This window comes from Calypte anna, chromosome 3, assembly GCF_003957555.1.
Source record: "Calypte anna isolate BGI_N300 chromosome 3, bCalAnn1_v1.p, whole genome shotgun sequence".
Classification (NCBI taxonomy): domain Eukaryota; kingdom Metazoa; phylum Chordata; class Aves; order Apodiformes; family Trochilidae; genus Calypte; species Calypte anna.
Genome location: NC_044246.1, coordinates 93,784,105 through 93,808,562, shown reverse-complemented (window position 1 = coordinate 93,808,562; position 24,458 = coordinate 93,784,105). Strand labels below are relative to the sequence as shown.

The 24,458-nt window shown below is 34.8% G+C and overlaps 1 protein-coding gene across 1 annotated transcript in view; it reads right to left on the bottom strand.

The window, feature by feature from the left end:
• CSMD1 (CUB and Sushi multiple domains 1) overlaps positions 1-24,458 on the bottom strand; it is a 945,929-nt gene that overhangs the window by 206,109 nt on the left and 715,362 nt on the right. Inside the window, exons 13-17 of the mRNA XM_030448332.1 lie at positions 19,178-19,360; positions 17,104-17,430; positions 15,184-15,378; positions 12,947-13,085; positions 7,732-7,919 (exon numbers count right to left, since the gene is read on the bottom strand). Coding sequence (XP_030304192.1) covers positions 7,732-7,919; positions 12,947-13,085; positions 15,184-15,378; positions 17,104-17,430; positions 19,178-19,360 — 1,032 coding nt within the window. The remainder of the gene's footprint in view (positions 1-7,731; positions 7,920-12,946; positions 13,086-15,183; positions 15,379-17,103; positions 17,431-19,177; positions 19,361-24,458) is intronic.

The following is a 24,458-nucleotide window of genomic DNA, read 5'->3' as shown; positions in this document are numbered from 1 at the left end:
ACAAAAAAAACCCCTGAAAATATCAAGTTGAGGCTCATTAACTGAGCACTACCCATTATGTTTATAGTGATAGCAAACAATTGCGGCATTTAATTGTGTAATGAGCTATAATGGGTACAAACAAGGGAAACAAATTAAGACTGTCTATTTAAATGAAAAGAATTGGTTTATTTTCTATGATTACGTGTGGTGGGTTGACCTCGGCTGGCTGCCAGACCCCCACCCAGCTGCTCTCTCACTCACCCTCTCAAAAGTACAAGAGGAGAAAATAAGATAGAAAATGAGAAAGCTCATGGGTTAAGATAAAGACAGGGGGATCATTTACCAATTACTGTCACAGTCAAAACAGACTCAGTATCATGAAAATTAATTCCATCTATTGCCAAATAAAATTGAGAAAACAAGAAAAAAACTGAAATATGCCCTCAACAATCTCCTTTCCATTTTCAAGTTTCCTCCTTCATTTCCAACTCCTATACCTCCTCATTCCTTCTCAAACAGTGTGGTAGTGATGAGAACTCAGACTGTGGTCAGTCCACAACAGCTCCTCTTTGCTGCCACTCCCTCCTCACACTTTGCCCCTGCTGTAGCATGCATCCTTCCTTCAGGCTGCAGTCTTTCCAGAAGAAATCTTGATGGGCCTGCACAGGCTGCAGCTTCTTTCAGGGAATATCCATCTGCTCTGACATAAGGCTGGTCATGGGCTACAGTGTGCATATCTGCTCCCTTGTGCTCTCTTCCATGGGCTGCAGGGGAATATCTGCATTTGTAGGATTATTTATCTCACTTTCGTCACTAATCTACATAGCATTCTCCCCTTTCTTAAATATGTTATCACAGAGCTGTCACCACCTTGGCTGCAGGGTTCAGCTGCATCCTGCAATAGGATGGTCGGAGGCAGCTGGAACTACCTGTATCAGGCACAGGGCAGCCTGTGGCCTGGTCCAAATGCAAGCCCTGCAGCCATTCCTTAATCAAAGCCTTGATGCCTACCTAGACCTGCTACACTGTGCCATGTGCCTGGAAACAACAACTGAATTAGATCCTCTTCAGTGACAGGGGCATTGTTCCTTCTCTTGGACATGCTCAGCTTCTCACAGAGGAAAACTGAGAATACTGGCTTTGGTGGGTAAAAAGACAACTGAGAGCATGAAGAACAGAGCCATCATAAAGTCTGAAGTGAAATTAAAAAATGAGAAGCTGGCTGAAAACAGCAGGTAGCAAACACATAGTCAAACATCAAAGATAACAGAGACCCTGAGGAGCCTGTGTAAAGTTTTTTGCAACACAAAAGGCCACTAAATTTTAAAAACTGCCCACAGAGGGACAAGTAGTATATGGAGAGCAGGAGGGAGACCATTTATAAACACTTTAATGTCTGTTCTCAGGCAATTACTTTGATCTACTTTATTTTGAAAAATTATTTGTTTATGTGCCTGTTTAAAAAATACTGGACTTTTGAGTTTAAAATTCCTTGTCAGTTTTTGGGATAGAATATAGACATATCCACCCCAAAGGTCTGGCAGCCACCTCAAAGGTCTGGCAGCCATTAAGTACTTTCATATTAATTTCAGTATTTCAGTGCTGTGTTAGAAAGAATTCTGTAAATTGGCATGGTTTCATATGGGTAATGTCATCACTCATGAGCCTTGAGCAAGATTAGTTCTCCTGGGATCTTTAAAGATTTTATGTGCTTCCTCACAGGTGACCTGAATTTCTAGCTGACTCTTTCCAGTCTATTTTTTTCCAAAGAAGCTCCTTCCTCAAACCCTGTTGTCGACAGCAGAAAATTTGCTATATCAAGGTGTTACGCATTTCCTAGCTCCTTAGCCCCTTAAACAAATCCTGGAGTTGCTGGTCCTCTCAGCTGCCCTTATATCTATAACTGTTTCTGTGCAAGTTGCACTCGCAGTTTACTGCTTCTATTGTGATTTATTTATCCAGGACTATCACAAAGTAAGAAACAAAGTAAGAGATCAATTCTGAGAAAAAAAAAAATTAACAAGAAAAAGGTTTTAGCATTGTTGGAAGCAGGACTAAAACCAAAAATATCATCAAATGAGTCTAGCTTGCACAGAGAAATATTCCCTGTACCCTCCAGCTATTCTTATATCTTGGTTAGAGTTCAGATTTGAAAGCTTCTGATGTAGTTTTCATGAGGTAACCCTGCCATACTCAGATTCTAGATGAATGAGTTTCTTCCAGACCTGACTGAGCGCTTTTAATGAAAATGTACTATGTTGATACAGTTCATTTTTAAATTCACTTCACCTGACTTAAATTGCTTAAGAGAGACTAGAAGAGGCCTTTTAAGTCTGTAATATTCTTCACTATATGTGCACTAAATAAATATCCAGTACAAAATTTTAACTTTCATAAATTTTTTTCTTCAGCCAAGCAATACTTCCTGTTTTGATATATGTTAGATAGAGGTCCACAGTAGCACTCTTAAAATTCTTTCCTCTTAGAGCACCCTTCCATAAAGCTTAATTTATTTTACTATATATTAATTTATTTTACTATTTATAAAATTAGTTCAGTAAATGTAAGATTAAAGCCTGGGTGAAAGACACGTCTTTTCTCACCTACCATAACAATATTTCCCAAAAAGAATAGTTCCCTCAAAAAATGCACCCTCCACTTCACTGCATGCAGCAGTGGGAACTTAAATGAGCAGATAATTTTATCCTACAGCTTATTCATTCTTTTTTCAAAGGAACATAGCACACAAAGTAAAGAGCAAATATATAAACAAAAGATTTTGTACATCACTCAATGACTGAAAAATATGGACAGTCATCCTGAAGAACTTCATTGTCAATATTGACATTCCATCAACAGCTCTAGTAATTAGATATATTGGATGCTTCACTGAACATTAAAATGCATATTTAGTAAACACCTAGAATTTCAAGTTACTTTTTGGAACTGGGGTAATTATTAGATCCCATTAGCTCTCTAAACAGGAAATTAATTTGCTGATGTAAAGTATGAGACAGGCAACAGCTATATAGTTTTATACACTACATAGTCACATTGCACACCTTTACTTCAGAGATCAAATAGTTAAAATCATTAGAAAAACTGAATGTAAAGTTTGAAATTGCTAAGACATTGTCTAAAAAATGATCATTACAAAACTGCATTATGAAAATCAAGTCTAGAAGGAAAAAGAGAAAGCAAAACAGGGCTATGTGCTATAACCACCATGTTACCTGCTCATATATGGAGAACAGTTGCTGTGTTATACCATGCATCTCAAAAATGTTTTGAAAGGTGGAAGTGTTTCAGGTGGAAACTTGAGTACTGATCTTTGCCATCAGTATAGATGCATCCAGAACATCAATATGGAAGATAATAAAAGGAATTTTTTGCTTAATATTAATAATATTGCTTAATAAGGAAGTTGATCACCTTATTCTCAAGATTAAGGGGAAATACTGAAGATTATCTTTGCTTTGAAAAGTAAACATTTTTAAAATAAGAAATCGAATAGGTACCTGCTTTCCAGAATGCAGTTCCAAGAATTAGAACCAGAGGCCTCACAACTAAATTAGGAAAGTGCCCATTCTCTGGCACCAATTTGAAAGTAGGACTCAGCTAACATTCATATAGTTAAAATCTTGTCCACCTAAAAATACTATGGGTTTTTCCTTTTGCCTTTTGAGAATGGTTTCTGGCTGAAGTGATTTCCAGAATATACTGCATAGGAAGATGCTAGCTGGCAAGGCTGAAAAATCACACAAAGGACTGTGCTTAAACTGTATGAACAACTGCAAGACTGGAGCCAAGACTCAGGAATTTCTAATTTACTGCATCAGATATATCTCAAGTGGCCAGAAACTCTATCATGTAAATTTACAAGGGCTGAACTAGCTTCATGGAACTGGAAGTCTGCATATACAGCTAGTCTCAAGTGTTATTCCAGCACTTAAGACTTACTCCACTCATAAGAGTGTAGTGATGAGTGACTGCATTTGAACTATTTGCTATCACAATACTGACATAAAAAATATGGGTAAATAAAAGAAAAAACATAAAAACTGTCACATAGTCAATAGATTTTAAACATTCATTTTGGAAAAATTTATTAATGAAGTTATAAAGGGAATGGGAAGCAAAGATGCTTGAAAATGGGAAGAGAGAAGTGGGAGAGGGAGTAGAAGTTGAAAGGAAGAGGGGAGTCACCATCGTGAGAGCTTTTTTTTTAATATAGCTTCCTTATATAAAAGCTGAAAAAGTCTTTCTCTAAAGAATATTTGGCAGGTAACAGGCATTGTAAAAGAGTTCTCAAGCAAACTCCAGTGGCAGCAGCAAATCTTAGCTACTAGGCACATGAGAGTGTTACCATGAGACTGCCTGACAAGTCATCCCTTCTCTATACTAAAAAATTACAGAACTTTTAATGACTCCATGACTGGCAAATGTTCCATGTCAACAACCTCCTACTTTTTTTAAACCAGATCCAAAACTGAATACAATATTCTCTCTGGTCATCAAATGAAGTGAAATAATATTTTTCTAAGTCCTAGATAAAATAGGAAACAATTTCCTACCTGTAAAAGGAAATTGTTTTTTCCTGTAAAAGGTAATTGTTTTTTCCTGTAAATTTTTTCTTTTTTTTTGATGATTAACTATAACATTTTCATTACTACTCCATTTCTCTCTAGATTATTTATGTTCTGTGTAAACACCATATCCTTTTCTACTGTATTTCTATTTATTTCAGACTATTTTTTTAACTAATTTAGCTTGTTTTGAATTCTAACCCTCTCCACTGTAATTGTAGGTTGGAATAATTCTCAGCAGTTTAGTGCACTACTTATATTCTTATCAAAATTATTAATATCAGACAGTTTTGGATCTAGGCCAGATCACAATAGGATATCTGCAAATTTGAGTTAGAAAAGGAACTAATGATTGCTAATTGTTCTTTGTATAAAAGTTCTCAAAGTTGTTCACAGCATCACAGAGTAGCACAAGGTTGAAGTAGAAAGGAACCTCTGCAGGTCATTTAACTCAACACCCCTGCTCAAGCAGGATTACCTACAGCCAGTTATGCAGAAGCATGTATGGATGAAATTTTAGTTCCCCCAAGGATGGAGATAGTTTCTGTAGGATTTTTTCTTTCTCTACAAAAAATACAGTTTGTTATTGGGCCTTAATATCTTCTCTTTCACCAAGGACTTTAAGAAATATTTCCTAAAAACATTCATCTACCACTTACTAAAGCTTGGTGAAATTTAAATTTCTGAAAATAACTGACTTCATCACAAGTTTGTTGCTGCACTCCTTCATTTTTTAGGAATCATAAACTCTCCTATTTCAGGGGGACTTTCACAAAAATTACCTTTCTTACTGAGGTAGTCTATTGGCTCTTCTCATTAGTTAGAGTAAAACTAACCACTGAAACAAAAAAACATTATAAAATTTCCAATATTCCAAATACAGTGAAAAATTTATGAATCTTTTTCTTCACATTTACACTAATCATAAGGATTATTTATTACTTCAAATTAAAAAGTATAAGGAAGATTTCTTTTCTCTATTATCCTAGCTAAAACTGATGTGGACTGTCTGAATGATCTTGACACTAGGTCTATGAAGACTACATATTTGTGGATCGAAAAAAATTCTTTTCCAAAATCACATTTAAAGAAATACTCTATTTTATACACTATGAAAAAAGCCTTACCTATACATTTTTTATTATTGATAATGTATCATCTAAGGAAAATCACAACATTATTTTTACTGTACAGTCTACCTCATAGAATGAGAGGAGGCAAGAAAAAAAAAAAAAAAGAAAAAAAAAAAAAGAAAAAGAAAAGAAAAAAAACCAAACACCCAAAACCCACAAAAAAAAAAAAAACCCAAGCCCCAAACAAAAAAAAAACCCACCAAGAAATAGAAACGAACAAAACCCCACATAATTAGGGAAGTTGAGCTATCAGGGAGATATAAATGAATGTAAAAAGAAATATGATCAAAAGAAAAGAGATTAATTATTCTTTATAACATTGGTTATTTTGTCCATACTTTTACTTCAAAAATATTATGGGCATGTTATTAATTCTTTTGCTTAGATGCATAAGAATTTAACTACATGGTGTTGTGTGCATCACCAAAACGCTGAATTTCAGACATTTAATGTGGGGAATTAACAAGTTGCCTTCACATCTGAAGTACCTTTAAGAGCTCACATTTTTATTAAAGCAGTATTACAGGCATATTTTAGCCTAAGAGAAGTTTACTGCCATCTCAGCAGCAGTTCGGTATAGCTTATACTGAGCTTTTTATTTTAAGCAAGATTAAGATCCTTCTGCTGCACAGTTTAGTGATATAATCTATCTTCAAAGTTATGACTATAATTGGATGATTTTTAGGACACTTCTAATTAAGATTGTTATTTGAATTTCCAAAGAAAATATTCAGGAACTTTTCTTAAAAACTTACAATTAATTGCCCTTTACTCTACAAGTTGAGGAAATATGAAACAAATATAAATTCTGCTGTGATATCTTCTATAGTTAAGCCTGGAAGGGCAATCAAAATATAATTTTAGTCTCCCATGTTCAGGCAGACTACTCAGCTTCTCCATTGGGTCTTTCCACCTATTTTCGTGCTTTGAAAACACCGACTTAATCTGCTTTGTACTTCCACATTACTCATTATTGTAACTTCTTTTCCTCTGGCATGTGCACACTTGTCAATACAGAGAGGATCAAAGGATGAGTGCCTGATATCCATTACAGAAGAGCTTCAGGAATTTCCAGTGCTAACTAGGATGAGCAGAGAGACTCTGTGACAACTTCCAGTTTCATCACAAGAACATGTACAACATAATGCAACATAAAGACAGTTTTTCTTTTGTGAGCAGCTTAATGTGAGAAGAAACTATAGTGAGGCTGTGACTGACCTAAGGAGCCTTGTGGGGCAAATGCACTGATAAAGGTATGAAATGTTTACCAAGTTTTCTCTGTATAACTTGGGCTGGGACACACCAATTCCAGCTGGTGACAGGTAAAATGTCTCTTTTTATGTTGCATTTTTTTCCTATAGTATGGATGTTCACGGCTAGATTCAATCTCAGTGTAAAAAGACACGTATCAAACAGGGGTCTTAAAAAAAGCACAGATTTATCAATATTCAAGGGCTATATTATAAAATGTAACAGCATTTAGATTCAAGAGAGTAATGGAAAATCAATTTCCACATGTAACTCACGCAGAAACCTAGTAACCGTTCATTGTCTTCACATGATTTATCAGCCTTCCAGTTTACTGTTCAGCCACTACCACCATGGCACCTAAGCTAAAAGTATTTATGCCCAATTTCCAAGTTATGATGTAGCTATGAAATATAAGTTCAGGCACTCATTCCAGATGCAATATTACTGCAATTAGGTTATTTTTCAGAGAAGAATAATTGATAAAAATAATTGGTTTTGTTTAGCACAACCACATTAAAAGCATAATCTAATTTTATTTAGTACTTAAGTGAATTGCTACACTATTATATAAATATCAATGATTTTAATATGTATAATTTTATGTATCTAATCTAAAAGCAAACACTATTGCAACAATTTGGTACTTCACAAAGAGATATTAATATGCTTTTATTTGCAATTTGTAGTCATCATAGGTTAGGCCCAGATCTGTTCAAAGAAAGTAAGAGAAAAGGTGGGAGTACGATTGAATAAAAATCTCTGAGATATATCAGACTTACTCTCATAGTGGATAAGAAAACCAACACTAGACCGACTGTTGTCTGTAGTGAACAGCAGATACATGTAATTTCCAGTACTGATAAGGAACTGGGGTGCTTGTGTTCCATGGTATTCTCCAATTAATGGTGACGAGTTAGCTGGCCCATCTCTCACTTCCAAAGTATCATAATTAACTTCAGTTTGAAATCTGAAAAGGAATTGGCAAGTCAGCTGGTAGGTAGAGAAATGGTGTTATTTTCTGGAACTGTTAGACATCCAGACTATTTGTAGTTGATCAAGAATTATCATATATACAAAAACATCTCCATATCTGTGGGTCCAACGTATTACTGAGGATAACAACTGGGCAGATTTTACGGATCTTTTTCCTTGATTTGTTGTATTTGGTATCATAAAAAATTCATAAGGGTTGTAATACACTTCAGAGCAACCATATGACTGGTCTTCAGAAATACATTTAGTGGTGAATATGGTTACAAAAATGCATATTGTCTCAAAGAAAATTGCATTATGAAGATCTAAGAAATTTCTTGCCCTCAGGCTAATCGATAGTTGGATGTCTTTGGAATATCTTCAAGAACATTTCTTTGTTTCATTTTTTGTTTGGAAAAGCTTAATTTTTGTATATTTTTATCCAAATATTTCTATCCAAAATAGTTGCCTAACTTTACTTTAAATACTTATTTTCTCATATTAAGTGGAGGGGTACAAAAATGCTAAAGAGAAATCAAACCCTCATTTGAAATCAGTGACAGCTATAGAAAGCAGAATTCCTTCATTTATCTCAGTGTGTAAAACAAAAATAATATAGAAAAGAATGAAAAAAATAGAGGGTACTAACAATATAGTTCATTTACAAGAACAAATAACTTTAAAATCAACAGCAGAGTCAATGCATGTATCAATCACAAAACCACATCACAATTCTCCAGTCCATAAGAAATGTGTGTGCAGTCATCCATTACTAGTTGTTCTAATACCAAAACAGCTCAAATCTGCTCTTTCTGTAGCTAAAACTTCAACTGGCATTTTTCATATCAGATATTTTTCAAGACAGTTTTTGGTTGTATCATATACTCTTGAAAACAGCACCATTTAGACCATGAACACATAAATTTTCCTGTCAACAAGGTTTGTGCTATTACACAGACATCTATGCTGGGCTAAGTATATCTGCCTGCAAACCCAATATTCTTATTTTCCTAAGACGTTAATCTTGCAGAAATGTCTATGTTCTGAGATTTTCTCTTGTTTTCCCACAGGGCTTATTAGTTCAGCTTCTGAGAGCAACAAACTGTGTACCTATGCAAAACAACACTTTTTTCAAAGTGAATGCCCTTAAGCTATCTTGGCAATATGGGACATGTGTTTCGTGTGTCTGAAGATAAGAAACTGTTTGGGTAATTAATGAAAATTGCAAATTATTAAACATTCAGAAAATGAGAAATATTTGAAACATTTCTTCAAAGTGTAAATTAGCTTTATACTTTTTTAAATAATGACAACAGAATGAACGAGTTCCCCAGCCATACCATTATATTGTACAGACCTTTTAGCAATGACCTTGTAAAATCATCTTCACATACACATCAGTAACTGTAAGCTCAGATTTAGTGAGTATTTAGTAATCCCTTTGGTTCTGTCTCATGATTCCATGAAAACCAGAATACACTCATAAACTGTAAAATATTTGTTTGCTTAATTATCAGATCTAGTGACTGCTTGGAAACTGACTCAGGTCCTGTACATTGTTCCCTCCTCTTCATATGGAAAACTCCACAGATTTATGGTGCTTTCAACCAAGCTGCCAATTTTATTTGGATACTTTGGCTGAAGTCCAGATGATTGCTTTCACAGTTATCTATCCACTCTAACAGTGGCGTACAGGGCTTGCTAATACAGGAAGCATTTTCAGGACCAGTTTCTGGCAGTGAAGCCAGCTACTGTGGAACAGTGCATGTCAGTACTACTAAATACATCCCATTGCCTCTCAAACAGGGAGATATTAAAATTTCCTGTTGTGAATGGTTGCTTATCCACATAAACTCCTGACTATGCTTGATAATTTTGGAGAACAGCAGTTGGCAAGCTCAAGTATGTTAGAGACTATTTCAACAATTTAACTGCACAAACATGCAGCCTCATTTGTCTAGACAGTTTCTCTGGTTCTGTTTAATTTCCATAAAGAGACAGTCACAATAAAGGACTTGACAATTTTTCAGTACCTTCCCATAAATTCAGAGATTATACATTGTTTTATCCTGCACTAGAATGAGGAAAACAGATACCGTGAGGATGGTTTAAATACTTTATTTGTACTCATAATGAATGGACTCAAGATCAATAATTCAATAGGTCAGTTACTTTGACATTTATGTTTGTGAGGGAAATTAATTAGGAATAAAGTATTCTAAACCAGCAGCTGCAGTTTTCTTATCAGAGTGGTATGACAATAATGGGTAGCAAATGCTTGCTGGAAACAGAAAACTTAGAATTACTCCTACAGGAATTGCTACTCATTTTAATGATCTTAACTCCCAGTAGACTCTTGCTAAACTCAGAAATTTATTTCTAGCCCACTTGTCTGTTGTTAAGGGCTTGGGAGGGGTGCAGTGGTGTTTTGTGTTTTTTTGGGCTGGGATATTTTTATTTTTTTTTCAATCTTTTCATTGTAACCAAAACAATAAATCAAGATAATTTATATCAGAAATTCTGCATACTTACTGATAGTACTTAATTCAGGTTTATTCTTTGGTTGCTTGCTTTTGTGTTTGTAGAGGATTTTTGTTATTATTATCATCATCACTATTGCTATGATTATTTATTTGGATGCTTATTAGCATACATATGTTAGTAAACAGTAGAATATTCTCCAAATGAGAATATTAAAAGGACTTCAATAATATGTTCTACTGTTCTTCATATACAGTTAAGTATGTTTAGAATAAGGAGTTTTGTCCCTATCCAGTAAATTTTCATCAATATTCAAAGTACTGAAAATGTTCCAGACAGAAGTTATCCTTCTAGCTTCTTTTCTCATGGCTTGAACAAATAAGATTCTACTTTTTTTTGTTACTCTTCCAGCATTAACCATGACCTGAAAAGCAAAATTATTCACCATAAAATGTTCATAGGGTTACTGAGTTATTTGCTGCTATTTCTGGAAAATTTCTAAGTATTGTGGTAAGGCACATTTGTCTAGCAACATTAAAGCTTCATTAGCTCAAGAGCAAGACATTTTACTCATGAATATCCCATTCCTACAATGGGATTTCATTCTAGAAGCTATATCTGTGATAGCAAGTCATACAGCAAAGTATATAAGGGTTCTATTTTCTCAAAACTAGAGAAAATACTTCACAAAACATTGTAATTGTCAATTAATTGAAAAAAATAATTTTATCTTTTTTATTTATTTGATACTGATTTTGCTTACTGATTTGTAACTTGGTAGTATTATACCAAACAGTACTTATATTCTTTAAGTAATAAAAAGGTTTCCCATCCAATTTTTAATCTGGGTAGCAAAGACCCATATTAACAAAAGAAAATAACTCTATTGAAAAAGGAGATTATTCTATCATCATTATCATCCCAAAGTACAACACTTCTAATAAATTTAGAAGATGAAGCTGTCCTGAAGCTGTCCATCAACACCAGTGTGCATAATAGTAACAGTGTTTTTCAATTTAAATATTTAGGGAAAGGATACAGAATCTTTTGTCTAATGATGCTGATATAAAGCTAGACTACGTTAGACTACTGTCTCTGTATTTTAAAAATTTTACATGATTAGAATGTTCAGTTTTGTATGAGGGTAAGCTCCAAGTTCTTGTTTCATTTCATTGCAGTACATTTTACACAAAAAGCTCTAGAACCTATTGATCAAAGATTGGCATGCACCTAAATTCAGTAAATTTAGTTCTTTAGCTGGACCGTACGTCACAGGAGCCTATGTTTCCAAATAATTTCCTGAGAAATGTTGCAATCCGACTGTTAATGTCATAGTCAGTCACCCAAACATCTACAACTTAAGGCAATGCACTTCTGTAGGCACCATCCACTTCCTTCATCCAGTAAGTTGTTCACCTTGCCATAGAAGATCAGGTTAGTCAAAGAGGACCTACACTTCAGGTACCCATGCTGACTGGGCATGATCACCTGGTTGTTCTGTATCTACCCCATAATGGTATTCAGGATGATCTGCTAATATCTAATCTCAATCTACCCTCTTTCACCTTGAAATTGTCATCCCTTGTCCTATTACTACATGCCTTTGTAAAAAGTTTCCCCCCACTTTTCCTACAGCCAACCTTCACGTACTGGAAGGTTGCTCTAAGGTCACTCCAGAGCCTTCTCTTCTCCATATGTATCCATGCTTCCAGTACTTTTCATAGTGGGCATCCAGTATGCAGTTTCTTAAGAACTGGGCATCCAATATGCAGTTTGAAAAGAACAGAAAGTACAGAACTTTTAAATTGCTCAGCCATCTCATCTTTGTATTCATTCAGGATTCCTGAGTGTATTATATGTACGACCATAACTTCCTTCCCCATACCATGCAGAGACTCCTGCACTTGCTCTTGTGAAGATCTATACATTTGGTATGCTCTCTAGTTAATCCAGATCCCTCTGAAAGGCCTCTCTACCCTCAAGGGAGTCCACAGGTCCTCTTAGTTTAGTATCATTGGCAAACTTACATAAACTACATTCAACTCCTGCAGTCAGATAATTTATAGAAACACAAAGGATCACTGGCCCTAAAATTGAGCCCTGTGAAACCCCACTGGTGACTGGCTACCACCCACTAGTAGCCCCATTTACTGTAACTCTTTGAGTCTGACCCATAAGCCAATAGGAACTTGTTTCACACATTTTTTTATTCTTTTTTTTTTTTTCTTTTCTCTAGGATAATTATGCTATGTTATAGTAAAACTTCATCAAGGACAGTACCAGAATAGAAAGCTGTTGAAAGTACAAATGATATCCCTATTTCTGTGCTAGAATCTGGATATTGAATGCAAAGTATTTAAAACATAAAGAAAGACAACAAAAGAACAGTTTTAAACTTAATTTTCTGCTGAAGGAGTAGTATTGTGAGTGTTGCATCAAAATTTCTTTTTCTCATTTGGGTTCTTATTGTTTTCTTCTTCAGTGTTAAAAACAATATCTATGGTCATACATTACTTGTTTGTTTGACTTAAAGGTTCTCACCTGTCAAAAGTGATTTTAATGGAATGTCCTGGTCTCGCTTCAATAACCCATTCACAATTAAGTGAGTCCTTATAATATCCTGGCCACCCTGGTGGTAAGATAACACCACTTGATGCTGTCAGATGTCCACCACATGGTGCTGAAAGAAAAAAATATCATATCCTCAAGGAACTTTAAAAAATGAAGTAAAAAGCATAAAACTGAGGTTAATTTACAATGCAACTAATTCTTCTACATTGTATTATGAATACTTTGTATTATTCAGAATCACAGGACTTGTAATGTATATTATCATAACTTATTATTCCATACATATCTTAATTCATAGAGCATGGCACTTGATTCTTCCAACTCTCATTACATTGAAAAGCACTTTATCTCTTTACAAAAATAATGTATACTAATTTTTAGATCTAGCATGATTCCACTTTCATGTGGAAATATTAGACAAATTGTCCCAAGTAATAGATAATTATTTTCATTGTAATATGCTAATATTTTTCTGAGTAATCATTCAGCTCAGCAGACCTGATGTAAATATTCCACCGAATCACAGACCAGTTGAAGTTGGAAGGGACCTCTAGAAATTACATAGTCCATTCTCTGCTCGATACAGCAGAGTGCACAGACAAGCCCCTAGTTGAAATTTTTGCCATTAACCACAACCCCATGAGCCCAACAGTTCAGTCATTTTTCAGTCTACCTCACTGTTCACTTCTCTAGCCCGGACTTCATCAGTTTATGCATGAGAATCTTACACGATACAGTGTGAAACTCCTTACTAAAACTGAGCTAAAAAGTGCATGAATCTCCCCTCCTCCATCAGGGCAGTCATCTCACTGGAGAAAATTATCACGTTGGTCAGGCTTGATTTCCACTTCATAAATCCATGCTAACTGCTCCAAGTCACCACCTTTCTCCTCATTGTTTGGAAATGGTTTCAAGGAATATTGCTGCATCACCTTTCCTAGCAATCAAGGTGAGACCTGTAGTTCCTTGAATCTTCCTCCTTTCATTTCTTGAAGATATGAATTTCTTTTCTTCTAGTCATCATGAAGGGTTAAATGAACTTCCAAAGATGATTGAGAGTGGTCTTGCACTGTCACTGGCTGGCTGCTTCAGCATTCTTGGGTGCATCCCATCAGGACCATTCCTGTATGTCAAATTTGTTTAGATGTTCTCTAACTTGATCCTCCTCCACAAAAATGAAAGGAAGTATTGTAAAAGGGCTATGAAAGTAATGGGGCTAGACAGGGAGCATTCTTCAAAGCAGGGTAAGAGGACTTTGGTGCAGGACTAACAAAAATTTGGGGAAACATGAGTTCCTTAAAAAATAAGGATGTCATAGCACAGATCTTTGAGATGTTGTATCTTACCAAAGGCTGTGGATCACTCTAAAACAGGATGGCCTTCAACAACAGGCAAATTTATCTTAGTAGCATTTCTATTACCCTCAAGTAGTGAGTGGTATCATTATCAGCAAACTCCATACTGCGGTGCAGGAAATCTTGTCACATTTCTTCTTTCTTGAAGTAGTGACAAGAAAACCCCTTATGCAGTATGGAAATTAATACTAACATGAATTGTGAGTAGTAAGCTAATATCGCTAGTTTTGATTGAATGTTTTTAACAGAAAAAAAAAAAATTCCTGTATTTCAAACTAAAGAGAGATTAAATCCTAAGCATAGCTCACCTTAGTCTGTTTATTCACCTCGGCAAGAAAAAAAGCAGACAAATCTGGAATTTCAGGAGGAATATATGGAATATTAAACATAGCTCTTATTCTCATTACATTTCTCAGGAAAAAAATGTACTGCGGGTTAATACGTTACATACAGAAATTGAGGTATACTTTTTGTTTTGAGAAAATTAAAGGTGAATATTTTTAAAGAGGACTTTTAAACAGAATCTTTACTTCATTTTTCTATGTTGTAGATAATTATGTTCTTCAGTGTCCTACAGCCAATACTTTTTTAACAGCTATAACTCACAATTCACTGACAATCACAACTTGAAAGAACAGCAACCAGTTTTTTAGTGTGAATTTATTCCAAGAATATAAAAGCAAGCTGTCTTGTTTCTATTCACTCTCATTGGATTAGAAGAGTGTTAAAATAAGATGAACTAATAACTTTAGCTAAAGCAGTCATATATTTGTGTGAAATGTAAGAAGTACGCTAAATTTACATGGTGCCATTATTCAAACTGTAGGAATAAAGTAAAGATTGTGCTCTTACCTTCACAGCGTGGGACAGTAGAGCTCCATACTACATTTCCATCTTGCATAATACATGTTATGGATTCAGAGCCTTGGGTCTTCACAAAGCCATCATCACAGTGAAAGGAAACAGAACTTCCCAAGAGGAATCTGTCACCAAAACGCCTCCCATTTATAGGGATGCCTGGATCATGGCACTCATTCTGACCAAAGGCTGATAAAAACAAACAGCGACATCAATCATAATCATAAAAATACAAACAATAATAAATAATACAACAACAATAACACCCAGAGCCACCCCTCTAAAAGTGGTAAATTTGATTAGTAACAAGATTTCAATATAACTGAAAGTATAGAAAACTCAATTAAAATCCAGCATTAAATCTGACTACCTTCACTAACTAAATTACAGAGGTTTTTAGTTATGCGTGGCTTAATTAAACAAAAACACCTGAATTTCCTTTTGAAGAAAATCTATTTAGTTTGCCTCTAACATAACGAGTAGTGTGGTTTCATATTGCAGCTAATTTGGCAGAAATACCTACTACTGCTAAAAATGATGTGTGCAAGTAAGGGGACCCAACTGAAGGAAAACCTGTGAGTACTTGCATCTTGTGTGTCTTGTGAAGCAAAGGTGTGCATGTAAATCTTGTCAGGGCAGGATAAGTATGTATTAAAGTGGAAATTTCTATGTGCTATGATAAAAAAGGTAGGACAAGGAGACACCAAATGTAGTCACAGTACCAACCTTGTCAGAGTTCAAGGAGTGTCTGGATGATGCTTAGTTTTAAGTAGTCCTGCAGGAAGCAGGGAACTGGACTTGATCATTCTTATGATCTCTTCCAACTTAAGACATTCCAACTTAAGACATTCTATGATTCTAAGATTTAGTAAGTATCTAAACATTATGGTTTATCTGTTGAATTGCTGATATTTATACTCCATCTACAGTTCATTGATTGTCAGTGACATTTTATTAATAAATCAATAAACTGCTTTGATACTGATATTTGAACTGCGAATGAAGCACTTTTTCTATGCAACACATAAGTCAGAAGTTCTAGCACTTTGGCTGCATTGATACTAAGCATTTCCTATGAACACAACAGATTCATCAGCTCAGGACACTCTCATCTGTCACACCAGTTTCCCACTGTGGAGCCTCTGACATAATTCTAGAACATAAGGTGTGCGTCAAACTCAGTGGTAACATCTATTCCAATAAGAAAAGTGTTGTGGACGACTCTTATCTTAATACCTAGGTGATCAGGACTCTTAGGGAGTTTCATACATGAGTATTCTATTCCTTCTTGCATAATTCTCCAGCTTCAAATAGAAATAGTGAAAATTGCCCTTATGACAGTTGGTCTTTACTTTGGTAATCTAGGATATAGAAAAAGGGATCTTAATAATCAGAGAGCTTTGCTTGGAACTCAGGAAAAAAACAGGTATTTTATGGCCTTTGAAATAAGTGACAGTCAACTCAGGAGGACAACAAAGGTGTTGTTAGTCTATGCAGGGAGAAAATTAGGAGAATCAAAGCAAACTAGAACTTCTGACTGTTATGTTTGGGATCTAAGCTTAACATTTTTGAGAATTTATTCCTGTTGGTTGAATCAAGAATTTATATTATACTTGCACTGGATGCTTTCATCTGAATGATCTAGATTTTAGTTACATGCTCCACATTTATCCAGTGTGAATGAAAAAAGCCCTTAAATAAGGAATGGAATTCCTCAGTACAATTAAAATAAATAGATTATAAAGATTCAGATACAATAATGAATACTACAAAGACAGATGAAAGCAGTGCAATTATACAAGCATCACAAATTATTTCTGAATTACAAATAAAAACATATTCTATTTTTCAGTATTATCAAGGAAGACAGCTTGGTTTTAAGACTTGGCATAAAATAAAAGCAGAAGTTCTTACTTGTGTAAGTGATATTAAATCCTCTTCCAGTGGTAGAGTGATCTGACTGAAATTCAAGTCTTACTATGTGCCCACTGCTAGCCAACTGAGAAGGAACCTCATTACCAGAAAAAGTGCCCAGAGGTGGTAAATCTGAAATCCCATCATCTTTCACTGTAAGGTAGTCAAACTGAGGTTCTACATCAAAGTCATTGAAAATCAGATGGATTCTGCTTCCCGGCTCTGAGATAATTAACCAAACACAGTTCATATTGTTCCCATACTCCTCAGGATAATTTGGAGAAAGAATAATCCCAGATGGAGTGGTGAAGTTGAAGAAACACGAGACTAAAGAAAAGAACAATAGATTAAAAAAAAGAAATAGCCATAGATATTATATATGCTTGGTTTTATATTTTCTGTTCTTGTGGAAAGGATGCTTTTGAAGCCTAGATACAGAAATTATTATATAAGCAACCTGGAAACATTTGAAATTCTCAGAACATTTCTCCAATGGAACATGTCAATTTTGCATCTTTTTTTTCCCCAGGTGAGGCTAAATGACTACACAAGGACCTACAAGAGATTATTAAAACCACTTAGAGAGTGCCAAAGAAAGCAAAAGTAATGCCTGATGTGTCAGAATTTGGAAAATTTAGCAGGTTTATTCTGAAACAGAAATGAAGCCTCCAAATTTGACTATTTTCTTTCTAAAGGGAGTATGTGGGAAAACTTATTTGGCAATAAAAAACAAAAAACAAAAAAAACCAAAACCCCAATGAGCACCGGGGCCAGTTTGCTACAAAAAGTTCATGGTGATGCAAAAAACAGTAGAAATACAGTACAAACTTCTTTTACCTCTAGTTTCCCTTTGATAGCACAAGATAAATAAACAAAAACGATTCATAGCTCTGACCCTTTTTCACTTCTTTGTGCCAATTATCATCAAGACAATTTCTAAGTGGTTTCAGAGTCATGAGCTTGTGGCCAATGAGATGTAACAAGACATTCAGAAAGAAGAAGGCTCTCTGCATTTAAATTAATATAAAGCATAACAAAGGCTTGGCTCTTCAAATTTGTCAAACTGAACTCAGTGTTCATAATAGACATTCCAAATTTAGGTCCCATTATCTTTCACAGGCCATGTTGTCATCAGATAGTGGAGCACAGAAAAATATTCCACACCATTGCCAACATAAGCTGGTGTATATACACATTGCAATGTAACACCATGAAGAAACAACTTCTGTCTTCACAGGGAACTGCAGCAGCAGTGCCTCTGTGCCCAGGCTTTATGTGTGGAGAAACAGTTCAGCACTGCATGAGCATATAGAGACTTCTTACAGTCCAGAGCAAGTTACTCAGCTTGGTAAATCTGTACCAAGACACTTGCAAAATACATATATGCCCAGGGAGACCTAGACCCTCACTAAGATTGTTTTGAAAATAGAGTCTTGAATTGTTAGACTCCGTAAAGAAAAGGTAATGTGGTCTGGAGAACTTACGTGCCTAATATAATTGTGTACAAGACAGATTTCCTGTATTTTATCAAAAACCAAACCAAACCAAAACAAGCCAAGAAAATTCCTCTCAATTTAAATCCATCTACAAGCTTACCTACAAACATATTTTATCGTTTAAAACAAAATTCACAACTAGTGATCTTACCTACACTTTTCCCATGTTGGATATCCTTCTATTTCTTATTTCATTTTCATGCTTTATTGGGATATTAAAAAAAAAAACAACAGTCTTTTCTTACGCAAATCTGCAGACTGCTTTGCACTGCCAGAATCAACGTGTATGTGCCACTTATATGCTATTAGGATTTGCTAATTTAGAGTCTAATTCAACATACATTTACATTAAGTGTTAAATATTCAATTAAATATAAAGTAAGTGAAAAGAACATTCTAAAACAGTCCTACATGATGTTCACCATAAATGAGCAACTACTGAGCAAGCTAAAAGAAACCACTTGCCTGAAAGTCTTCCAAGATCTTTTGCAATGTTATCATTCTGGCTAGTCACAAATGCTAAGAAAAGCAAGAGGCTAGAAAAATATTACAGGGAAAAAATTATAAATAATTCTTACAAACACAGCTGGGTTTGTTGCCAGACCACTGGTTGTTTTGTTGACATGTAATTGTTCTTTCTCCGACTAGTTCAAAAGCTGCTTGACATTCAAAGGTAAGTGTATCCCCATGCAGAAAACTGCTACCAGTCCTTTTCCCATATGATGGAACTCCAGGGTCTCCACAACCTCCTTTCTCAATTTCTGAACACACAAAACATTCAAACACATAATAGTAAGTAAAATACATAATAATAATGAAAATATAATTGCAAGCAGCTTATGTGTCAGTATCAGAAATTACTTTAAAAATACTTGGAATTGTGATTGCGCCTTAAACTAGTATTTACATCAGAAAGTGAAGGAGAAGTAAATGCTGTAAAAATTCTAAGACAAATTAGGGCCTATAATCTTTTCACAAACTAAATGCATCATATCCTACATGACAATGTGGGAAGATACAGCAAATCAGAACATAAGTTTTAAATGCATTTTAAACATTTATCTCCTCTGCTAATAGCAGAGCTATATCTAATCCAGCATGTGAGAATGATCAAAACAAACTGTCTCAGGCAGGAGTGTTGGGAAGCAAACTGTCTGCAAGGTTTTGAGATGGTTTTGTTGATGATTTATCCCCTAAAAGCAAGTAACATGTTTTGGGTTTTTTTCCATGGTCTACAGTGGAGGTACCAAAATATCTTTAATTACTTTAGTAGACAATATCAATACCAAAATTTCAGATCAATTACTGTTTTACCAATTAATTTTACAGTGAGGCACAGATTTTTTCTTTTCACACACAAAATAAAAAAGAACACAGCTTAGATGCTTTAACAACTTCCGATGCACTTTTTCAGTTCATCTCTCTTTCCTCTTGTATTGCAAATCAATAATGCATGTATTAGACAATTTCCTTTGAAGACATCTAAAAAAATAATAGAACCCCAAACAGCTGTATCTTAGCTGACTGAATTTCTCATCAATAGACCAACTGCATGTCTGTGATGTTTTTCATGACAAAATTTCTCTTTCCCATAAGAAGATATAAACTTTTCGTAGTCGTCTCAGTTATAATGTCTGAATTTTAAGATTTTCTTCTTAAAGTATCATAAAATACAAATACATGTAAATACAGGAATAGTAACAGCTTCCTGTCGCATATATTAGTGACAGACCAAAACTTAGGGAAGACAGAAAAGGTCAAAAACAGGGTTTTGCATTTACAGGTAAAATATTTGTTTAAAACTTTATCTAGAGTAGTACTGACATGCAATGATTCCTGAAATTTTTCTGTCCTCTGGGATTTAACAAAGCTTTTTCTGTCCTTTTTTCTGACACCTGCCTGACTTCAATTTAGTTTATCAGAGAACAAATTTTTCACTACCTAAATCCATTTGAGGTGTATTGTATGTAAAACTGCAACACATGCACTAATAATTCTGCTTCATAAATTGCAAAAAGTATATATATCTGTTGGCTAAAATCAGAAGGTTCTTCTGACCAAGTCAGTTGGAGATATGTTGAGCTCTTAAAGAAATCCTATGGGATAGAAAAGGTTCTTAAAATGTCAAACAAAAATAAAAGCTATGCTAACCTATCTGAAGTGTGGCAATAAAATGACTATTCTTCTGGGATTTTTCTGTGTACTTATTCAATGTTGGACTTCTTTTGATCTGAGACCCATTAACTTCATTAAGTTGGCAAGCATGAGCTTCCTCTAGTTACCAAAATAACAACACTGAGCTTATCCAAATGTTTCTGGCTTTCATGTACTTTCTGCAGCCTTAGGAAACTGTCTTGTTTGTAAACTAGACAAATCTACTCATCTTCAGGGAATACTTTAAAAAAAAAACTAAAGATTAAAAATCTTTAATGTTTGAAGAAGAACAAGATTAGATTTCTGATGGGAAGATATTATCCCTCTGAATTTAATCAAAGATGTTTCTCTTGTGTTTACTTCAAAAGGAAGAAATGTGGCAATTCTGAAGTGATATTAAGTGTCTAAATAGGTATTATGACTACTGCTTGAAAGATTGACGTCACACTGCAATTTTAGTTTTTTTGATGAAAAGACTTTGCATTACTTTGACCCACGTAACTGAAATATATAATAAAATACTTCACAGATAACATTATTTGGTGCTCTTGAGTTGATCAGTCATGGTGGTAAATTACCCTTTTTTACCCCTTGTTACTAGGTTATAAATAAGCTGTTCAAATTAAATTCTTAATGCCACAGTTTTTCATCCACACTATCCAGTATTCTGGCTTAGACAATTAGTGACTCATAATCAAATAACTACATCAGTAGCTAGATACAAGTTTTACCAGTAAAGTATTAATAATATCCTCAAACTTCCTTAATTAAGGAGTATAAATGCAATCTAGATTAAATGTTTTAAACAGATTTGGGTTACACAATAATTCCTTGCTTCAAAGAGGAGATGCATCAATAAACTTCAGGTCTCTCAGAAAGCTGAAGTCAATTACCTCTAAAACCTAAAATCATGGATTCAACAATGTTTCATAACTATAATCTTAGCCATACCCAAGATAGTTTAGGGAAACCTGAGAGCTGACACCTTTTATGTTTAACACAAGCTTTTATATGATGTGTCACAGAAATTCATGTTTTAAATACAAGAAAATGGGATCATTTAGTTTACTTCCTCTTATTCCTTATGCCTCCCAGCATTAAGTCACAATAGAGGAGAGAGTGAAATCTGACAATTATAGAAAATTTCCTTAAATTTAGATGAGAGACATAAAGAATACTGTTATTTAGTACAAACTGTTATGACAAATATTACGTATTAATTATGCCAATTATTATACACCATAAAGCTTTAAACTGATCTTTCCATTGATCTCAATAGTAAAACCTATCTGGACCATTAGCACATGATTACCTTCTATATTCCATCTATTATTAGAATTCAAATTTCAGTCCCAGATACTGCCAAAATAATTCAGCTTTATGAGAGGGAAGTAACATATATAAACAAAAGTCTGCAACTGTACTGTGATATAAAGCAAGTATGTCAAAGTCCACCATTTTTGTTGGGAGGGTGAGTCATAAATCTAAAAAATTACAAATTACAGACATTACTTCTACCTACACATTTGCTCTTCCCTGCCTCCAGGACATTGTGACTTCAATGCCACTATTAAATGACACAGTAAATATTTAAAACCTTAAGCACTTCTTCAGTGGCAGGAACACAGACTATAGGGCTTCAGCACAGGAAAAAAAAAGAGAAAACAGAATCAGCAATGATTTTACAATTCCTGTTAGATTTATAGATTACAGTTGTAAAAGATTTGCAGGATGGAGGAGAGAATTCAGCTAGGTATCCCAAAATAATACTGCATTCCTCTGAAGTCTGATTTTTTCTTGCTTTACTGTAAACCATGGTGGTCTATAAAAATTACCCAACTGCAAAAATTACACACAGACTTACAGTACTATAAGGCAATTGCTTGAGGTTAGGAGAAAGAACATTATTGAAGGTCCTTTCTCTTCCACAGAAAATACTGGTTTTAAAATATACAAAGAGCTGTCCATAAAAATACATAAGGGAGAACAAAATGTTCAGCCTTCTTTGAAAGGCATGCATAACACTGACATCTTATCTCAGTAAGATGTTGAAACCCTTATATATTAAAAAAAATTTTAAAAAAAGGATAGAGCTATATGCTTAGGATTGCAGAAGAGGAATAAGTAAAAGAATTATAATATATATATATATGAGTCCTTCCAAAGAACATATGAACATATACTAAAAGTGAAAATGATAAATCAAAATAGAAAAAATATTTCACATACCACATAACTGGACTGTAAAAGTGGCTATTAAAGCCAAAATGATGGGGGCCTAACTAAAAACAGGGTGGTCTTACGTGATAACTTTATAGAAGATCACAATTTTATCATTATTCCAGTAAATTCCTTTTAAGAAATTTTATATTACAATTTATTATCAGTCTCCAACTATAAAAAGGGAAGGCCTATTTCATAGGTCATATAGTTCTCAGCAGCATTCTAAGAGATGTCTCACAACTTCTCTGAAACATTTTGTCCTTGCTTTTACCAATAAGGCCACAGATAATTTCCAGTAGATTAATTTTTGTTGCTTCTCTCTTATTGCATTCTGTATCAATATTTAAAAACAAATATGACCTTAGAATCAGATAGATGGAAACCTAAAAAAAAATTTACAGAAGTCTATTTAAGCTAAGATATTCTGTAGAATGGAAATTAGGAGCATATTATGTTGGAAATCAAGAAATGCTGAACAATGAAGAACCATCCATGGTAGGGGGAGATCAGCTTCAAAACCATTTAAGAGAGAGCAGCCATGCAGAGAAAGACAGGGGTGCTGACTGATGAAAAACTCAATATGAGCTTACAGTCCAGAAATCCAACCATATCCTGGAAGGAAGTGCCTGCAGGTCAGGGGAGTTAATTGTCCCCCTCTACTCCACAGTAATGAAACCTCACCTGGAGCATCGTGTCAAGTTCTGGACCTCCCAATATAAGGACGTGGATCTGTTGGAGCAAGTCAAGATGAAGGCCATGAAGATGATCAGAGGACTGGAGCCCCTTGCCTATGAAGACAGTCTGAGAGAGTTGGGGTTGTCCAGACTGAAGAAGAGAAGGCTCTGAGAAGACCTTATAGTGTCCTTCCAATAGCTGAAAGGGGCCTAAAGGAAAGCTGAGGAGGGAACATTTTACAAGGGAATGTAGTGACAAGATGAGGGGAAACAGTTTCAAGCTGAAAGAGGGTAGATCTGGATTAGGTATTAGGAAGAAATTCTTCACTATAAGAGAGGTGAGATACCAGAACAGGTTGCCCAGAGAAGCTGTGTCTGCCCCCTCTCTGAATGTATTTGTGGCCAGATTGGAATCGGCTTTGAGTAGCCTGGTCTCATGAGGGGTTGTCCTTTCTTATGACAGGGGGCTTGGAATTAGATGATTCCTAATTAGGCCTCTTCTAATCCAGACTATTCTGTGATTTAAAAGCAAGTGCAGCTGCCTTAGAAATTCTCAGAATAACATAAAGATGAACATTTTGATAAGGTGAACCACTGTACCTACCTACCAATAAGAGGAAGAAGACAATAAAAGAGCATGTAGAAAGTCATTAAGTGAAAGAAAAAGAAAAAAATTCTAGCAGGAAGGATGAATGAAGAACACCTTCTTCACTTTTCCAGAAAAACAAACAAACAAACAAACAAAACATAGCTAGATAACAAAAGCCTAACTAAAATTAAGTTAAGGGCAGGATAGGAAGAGAACAGG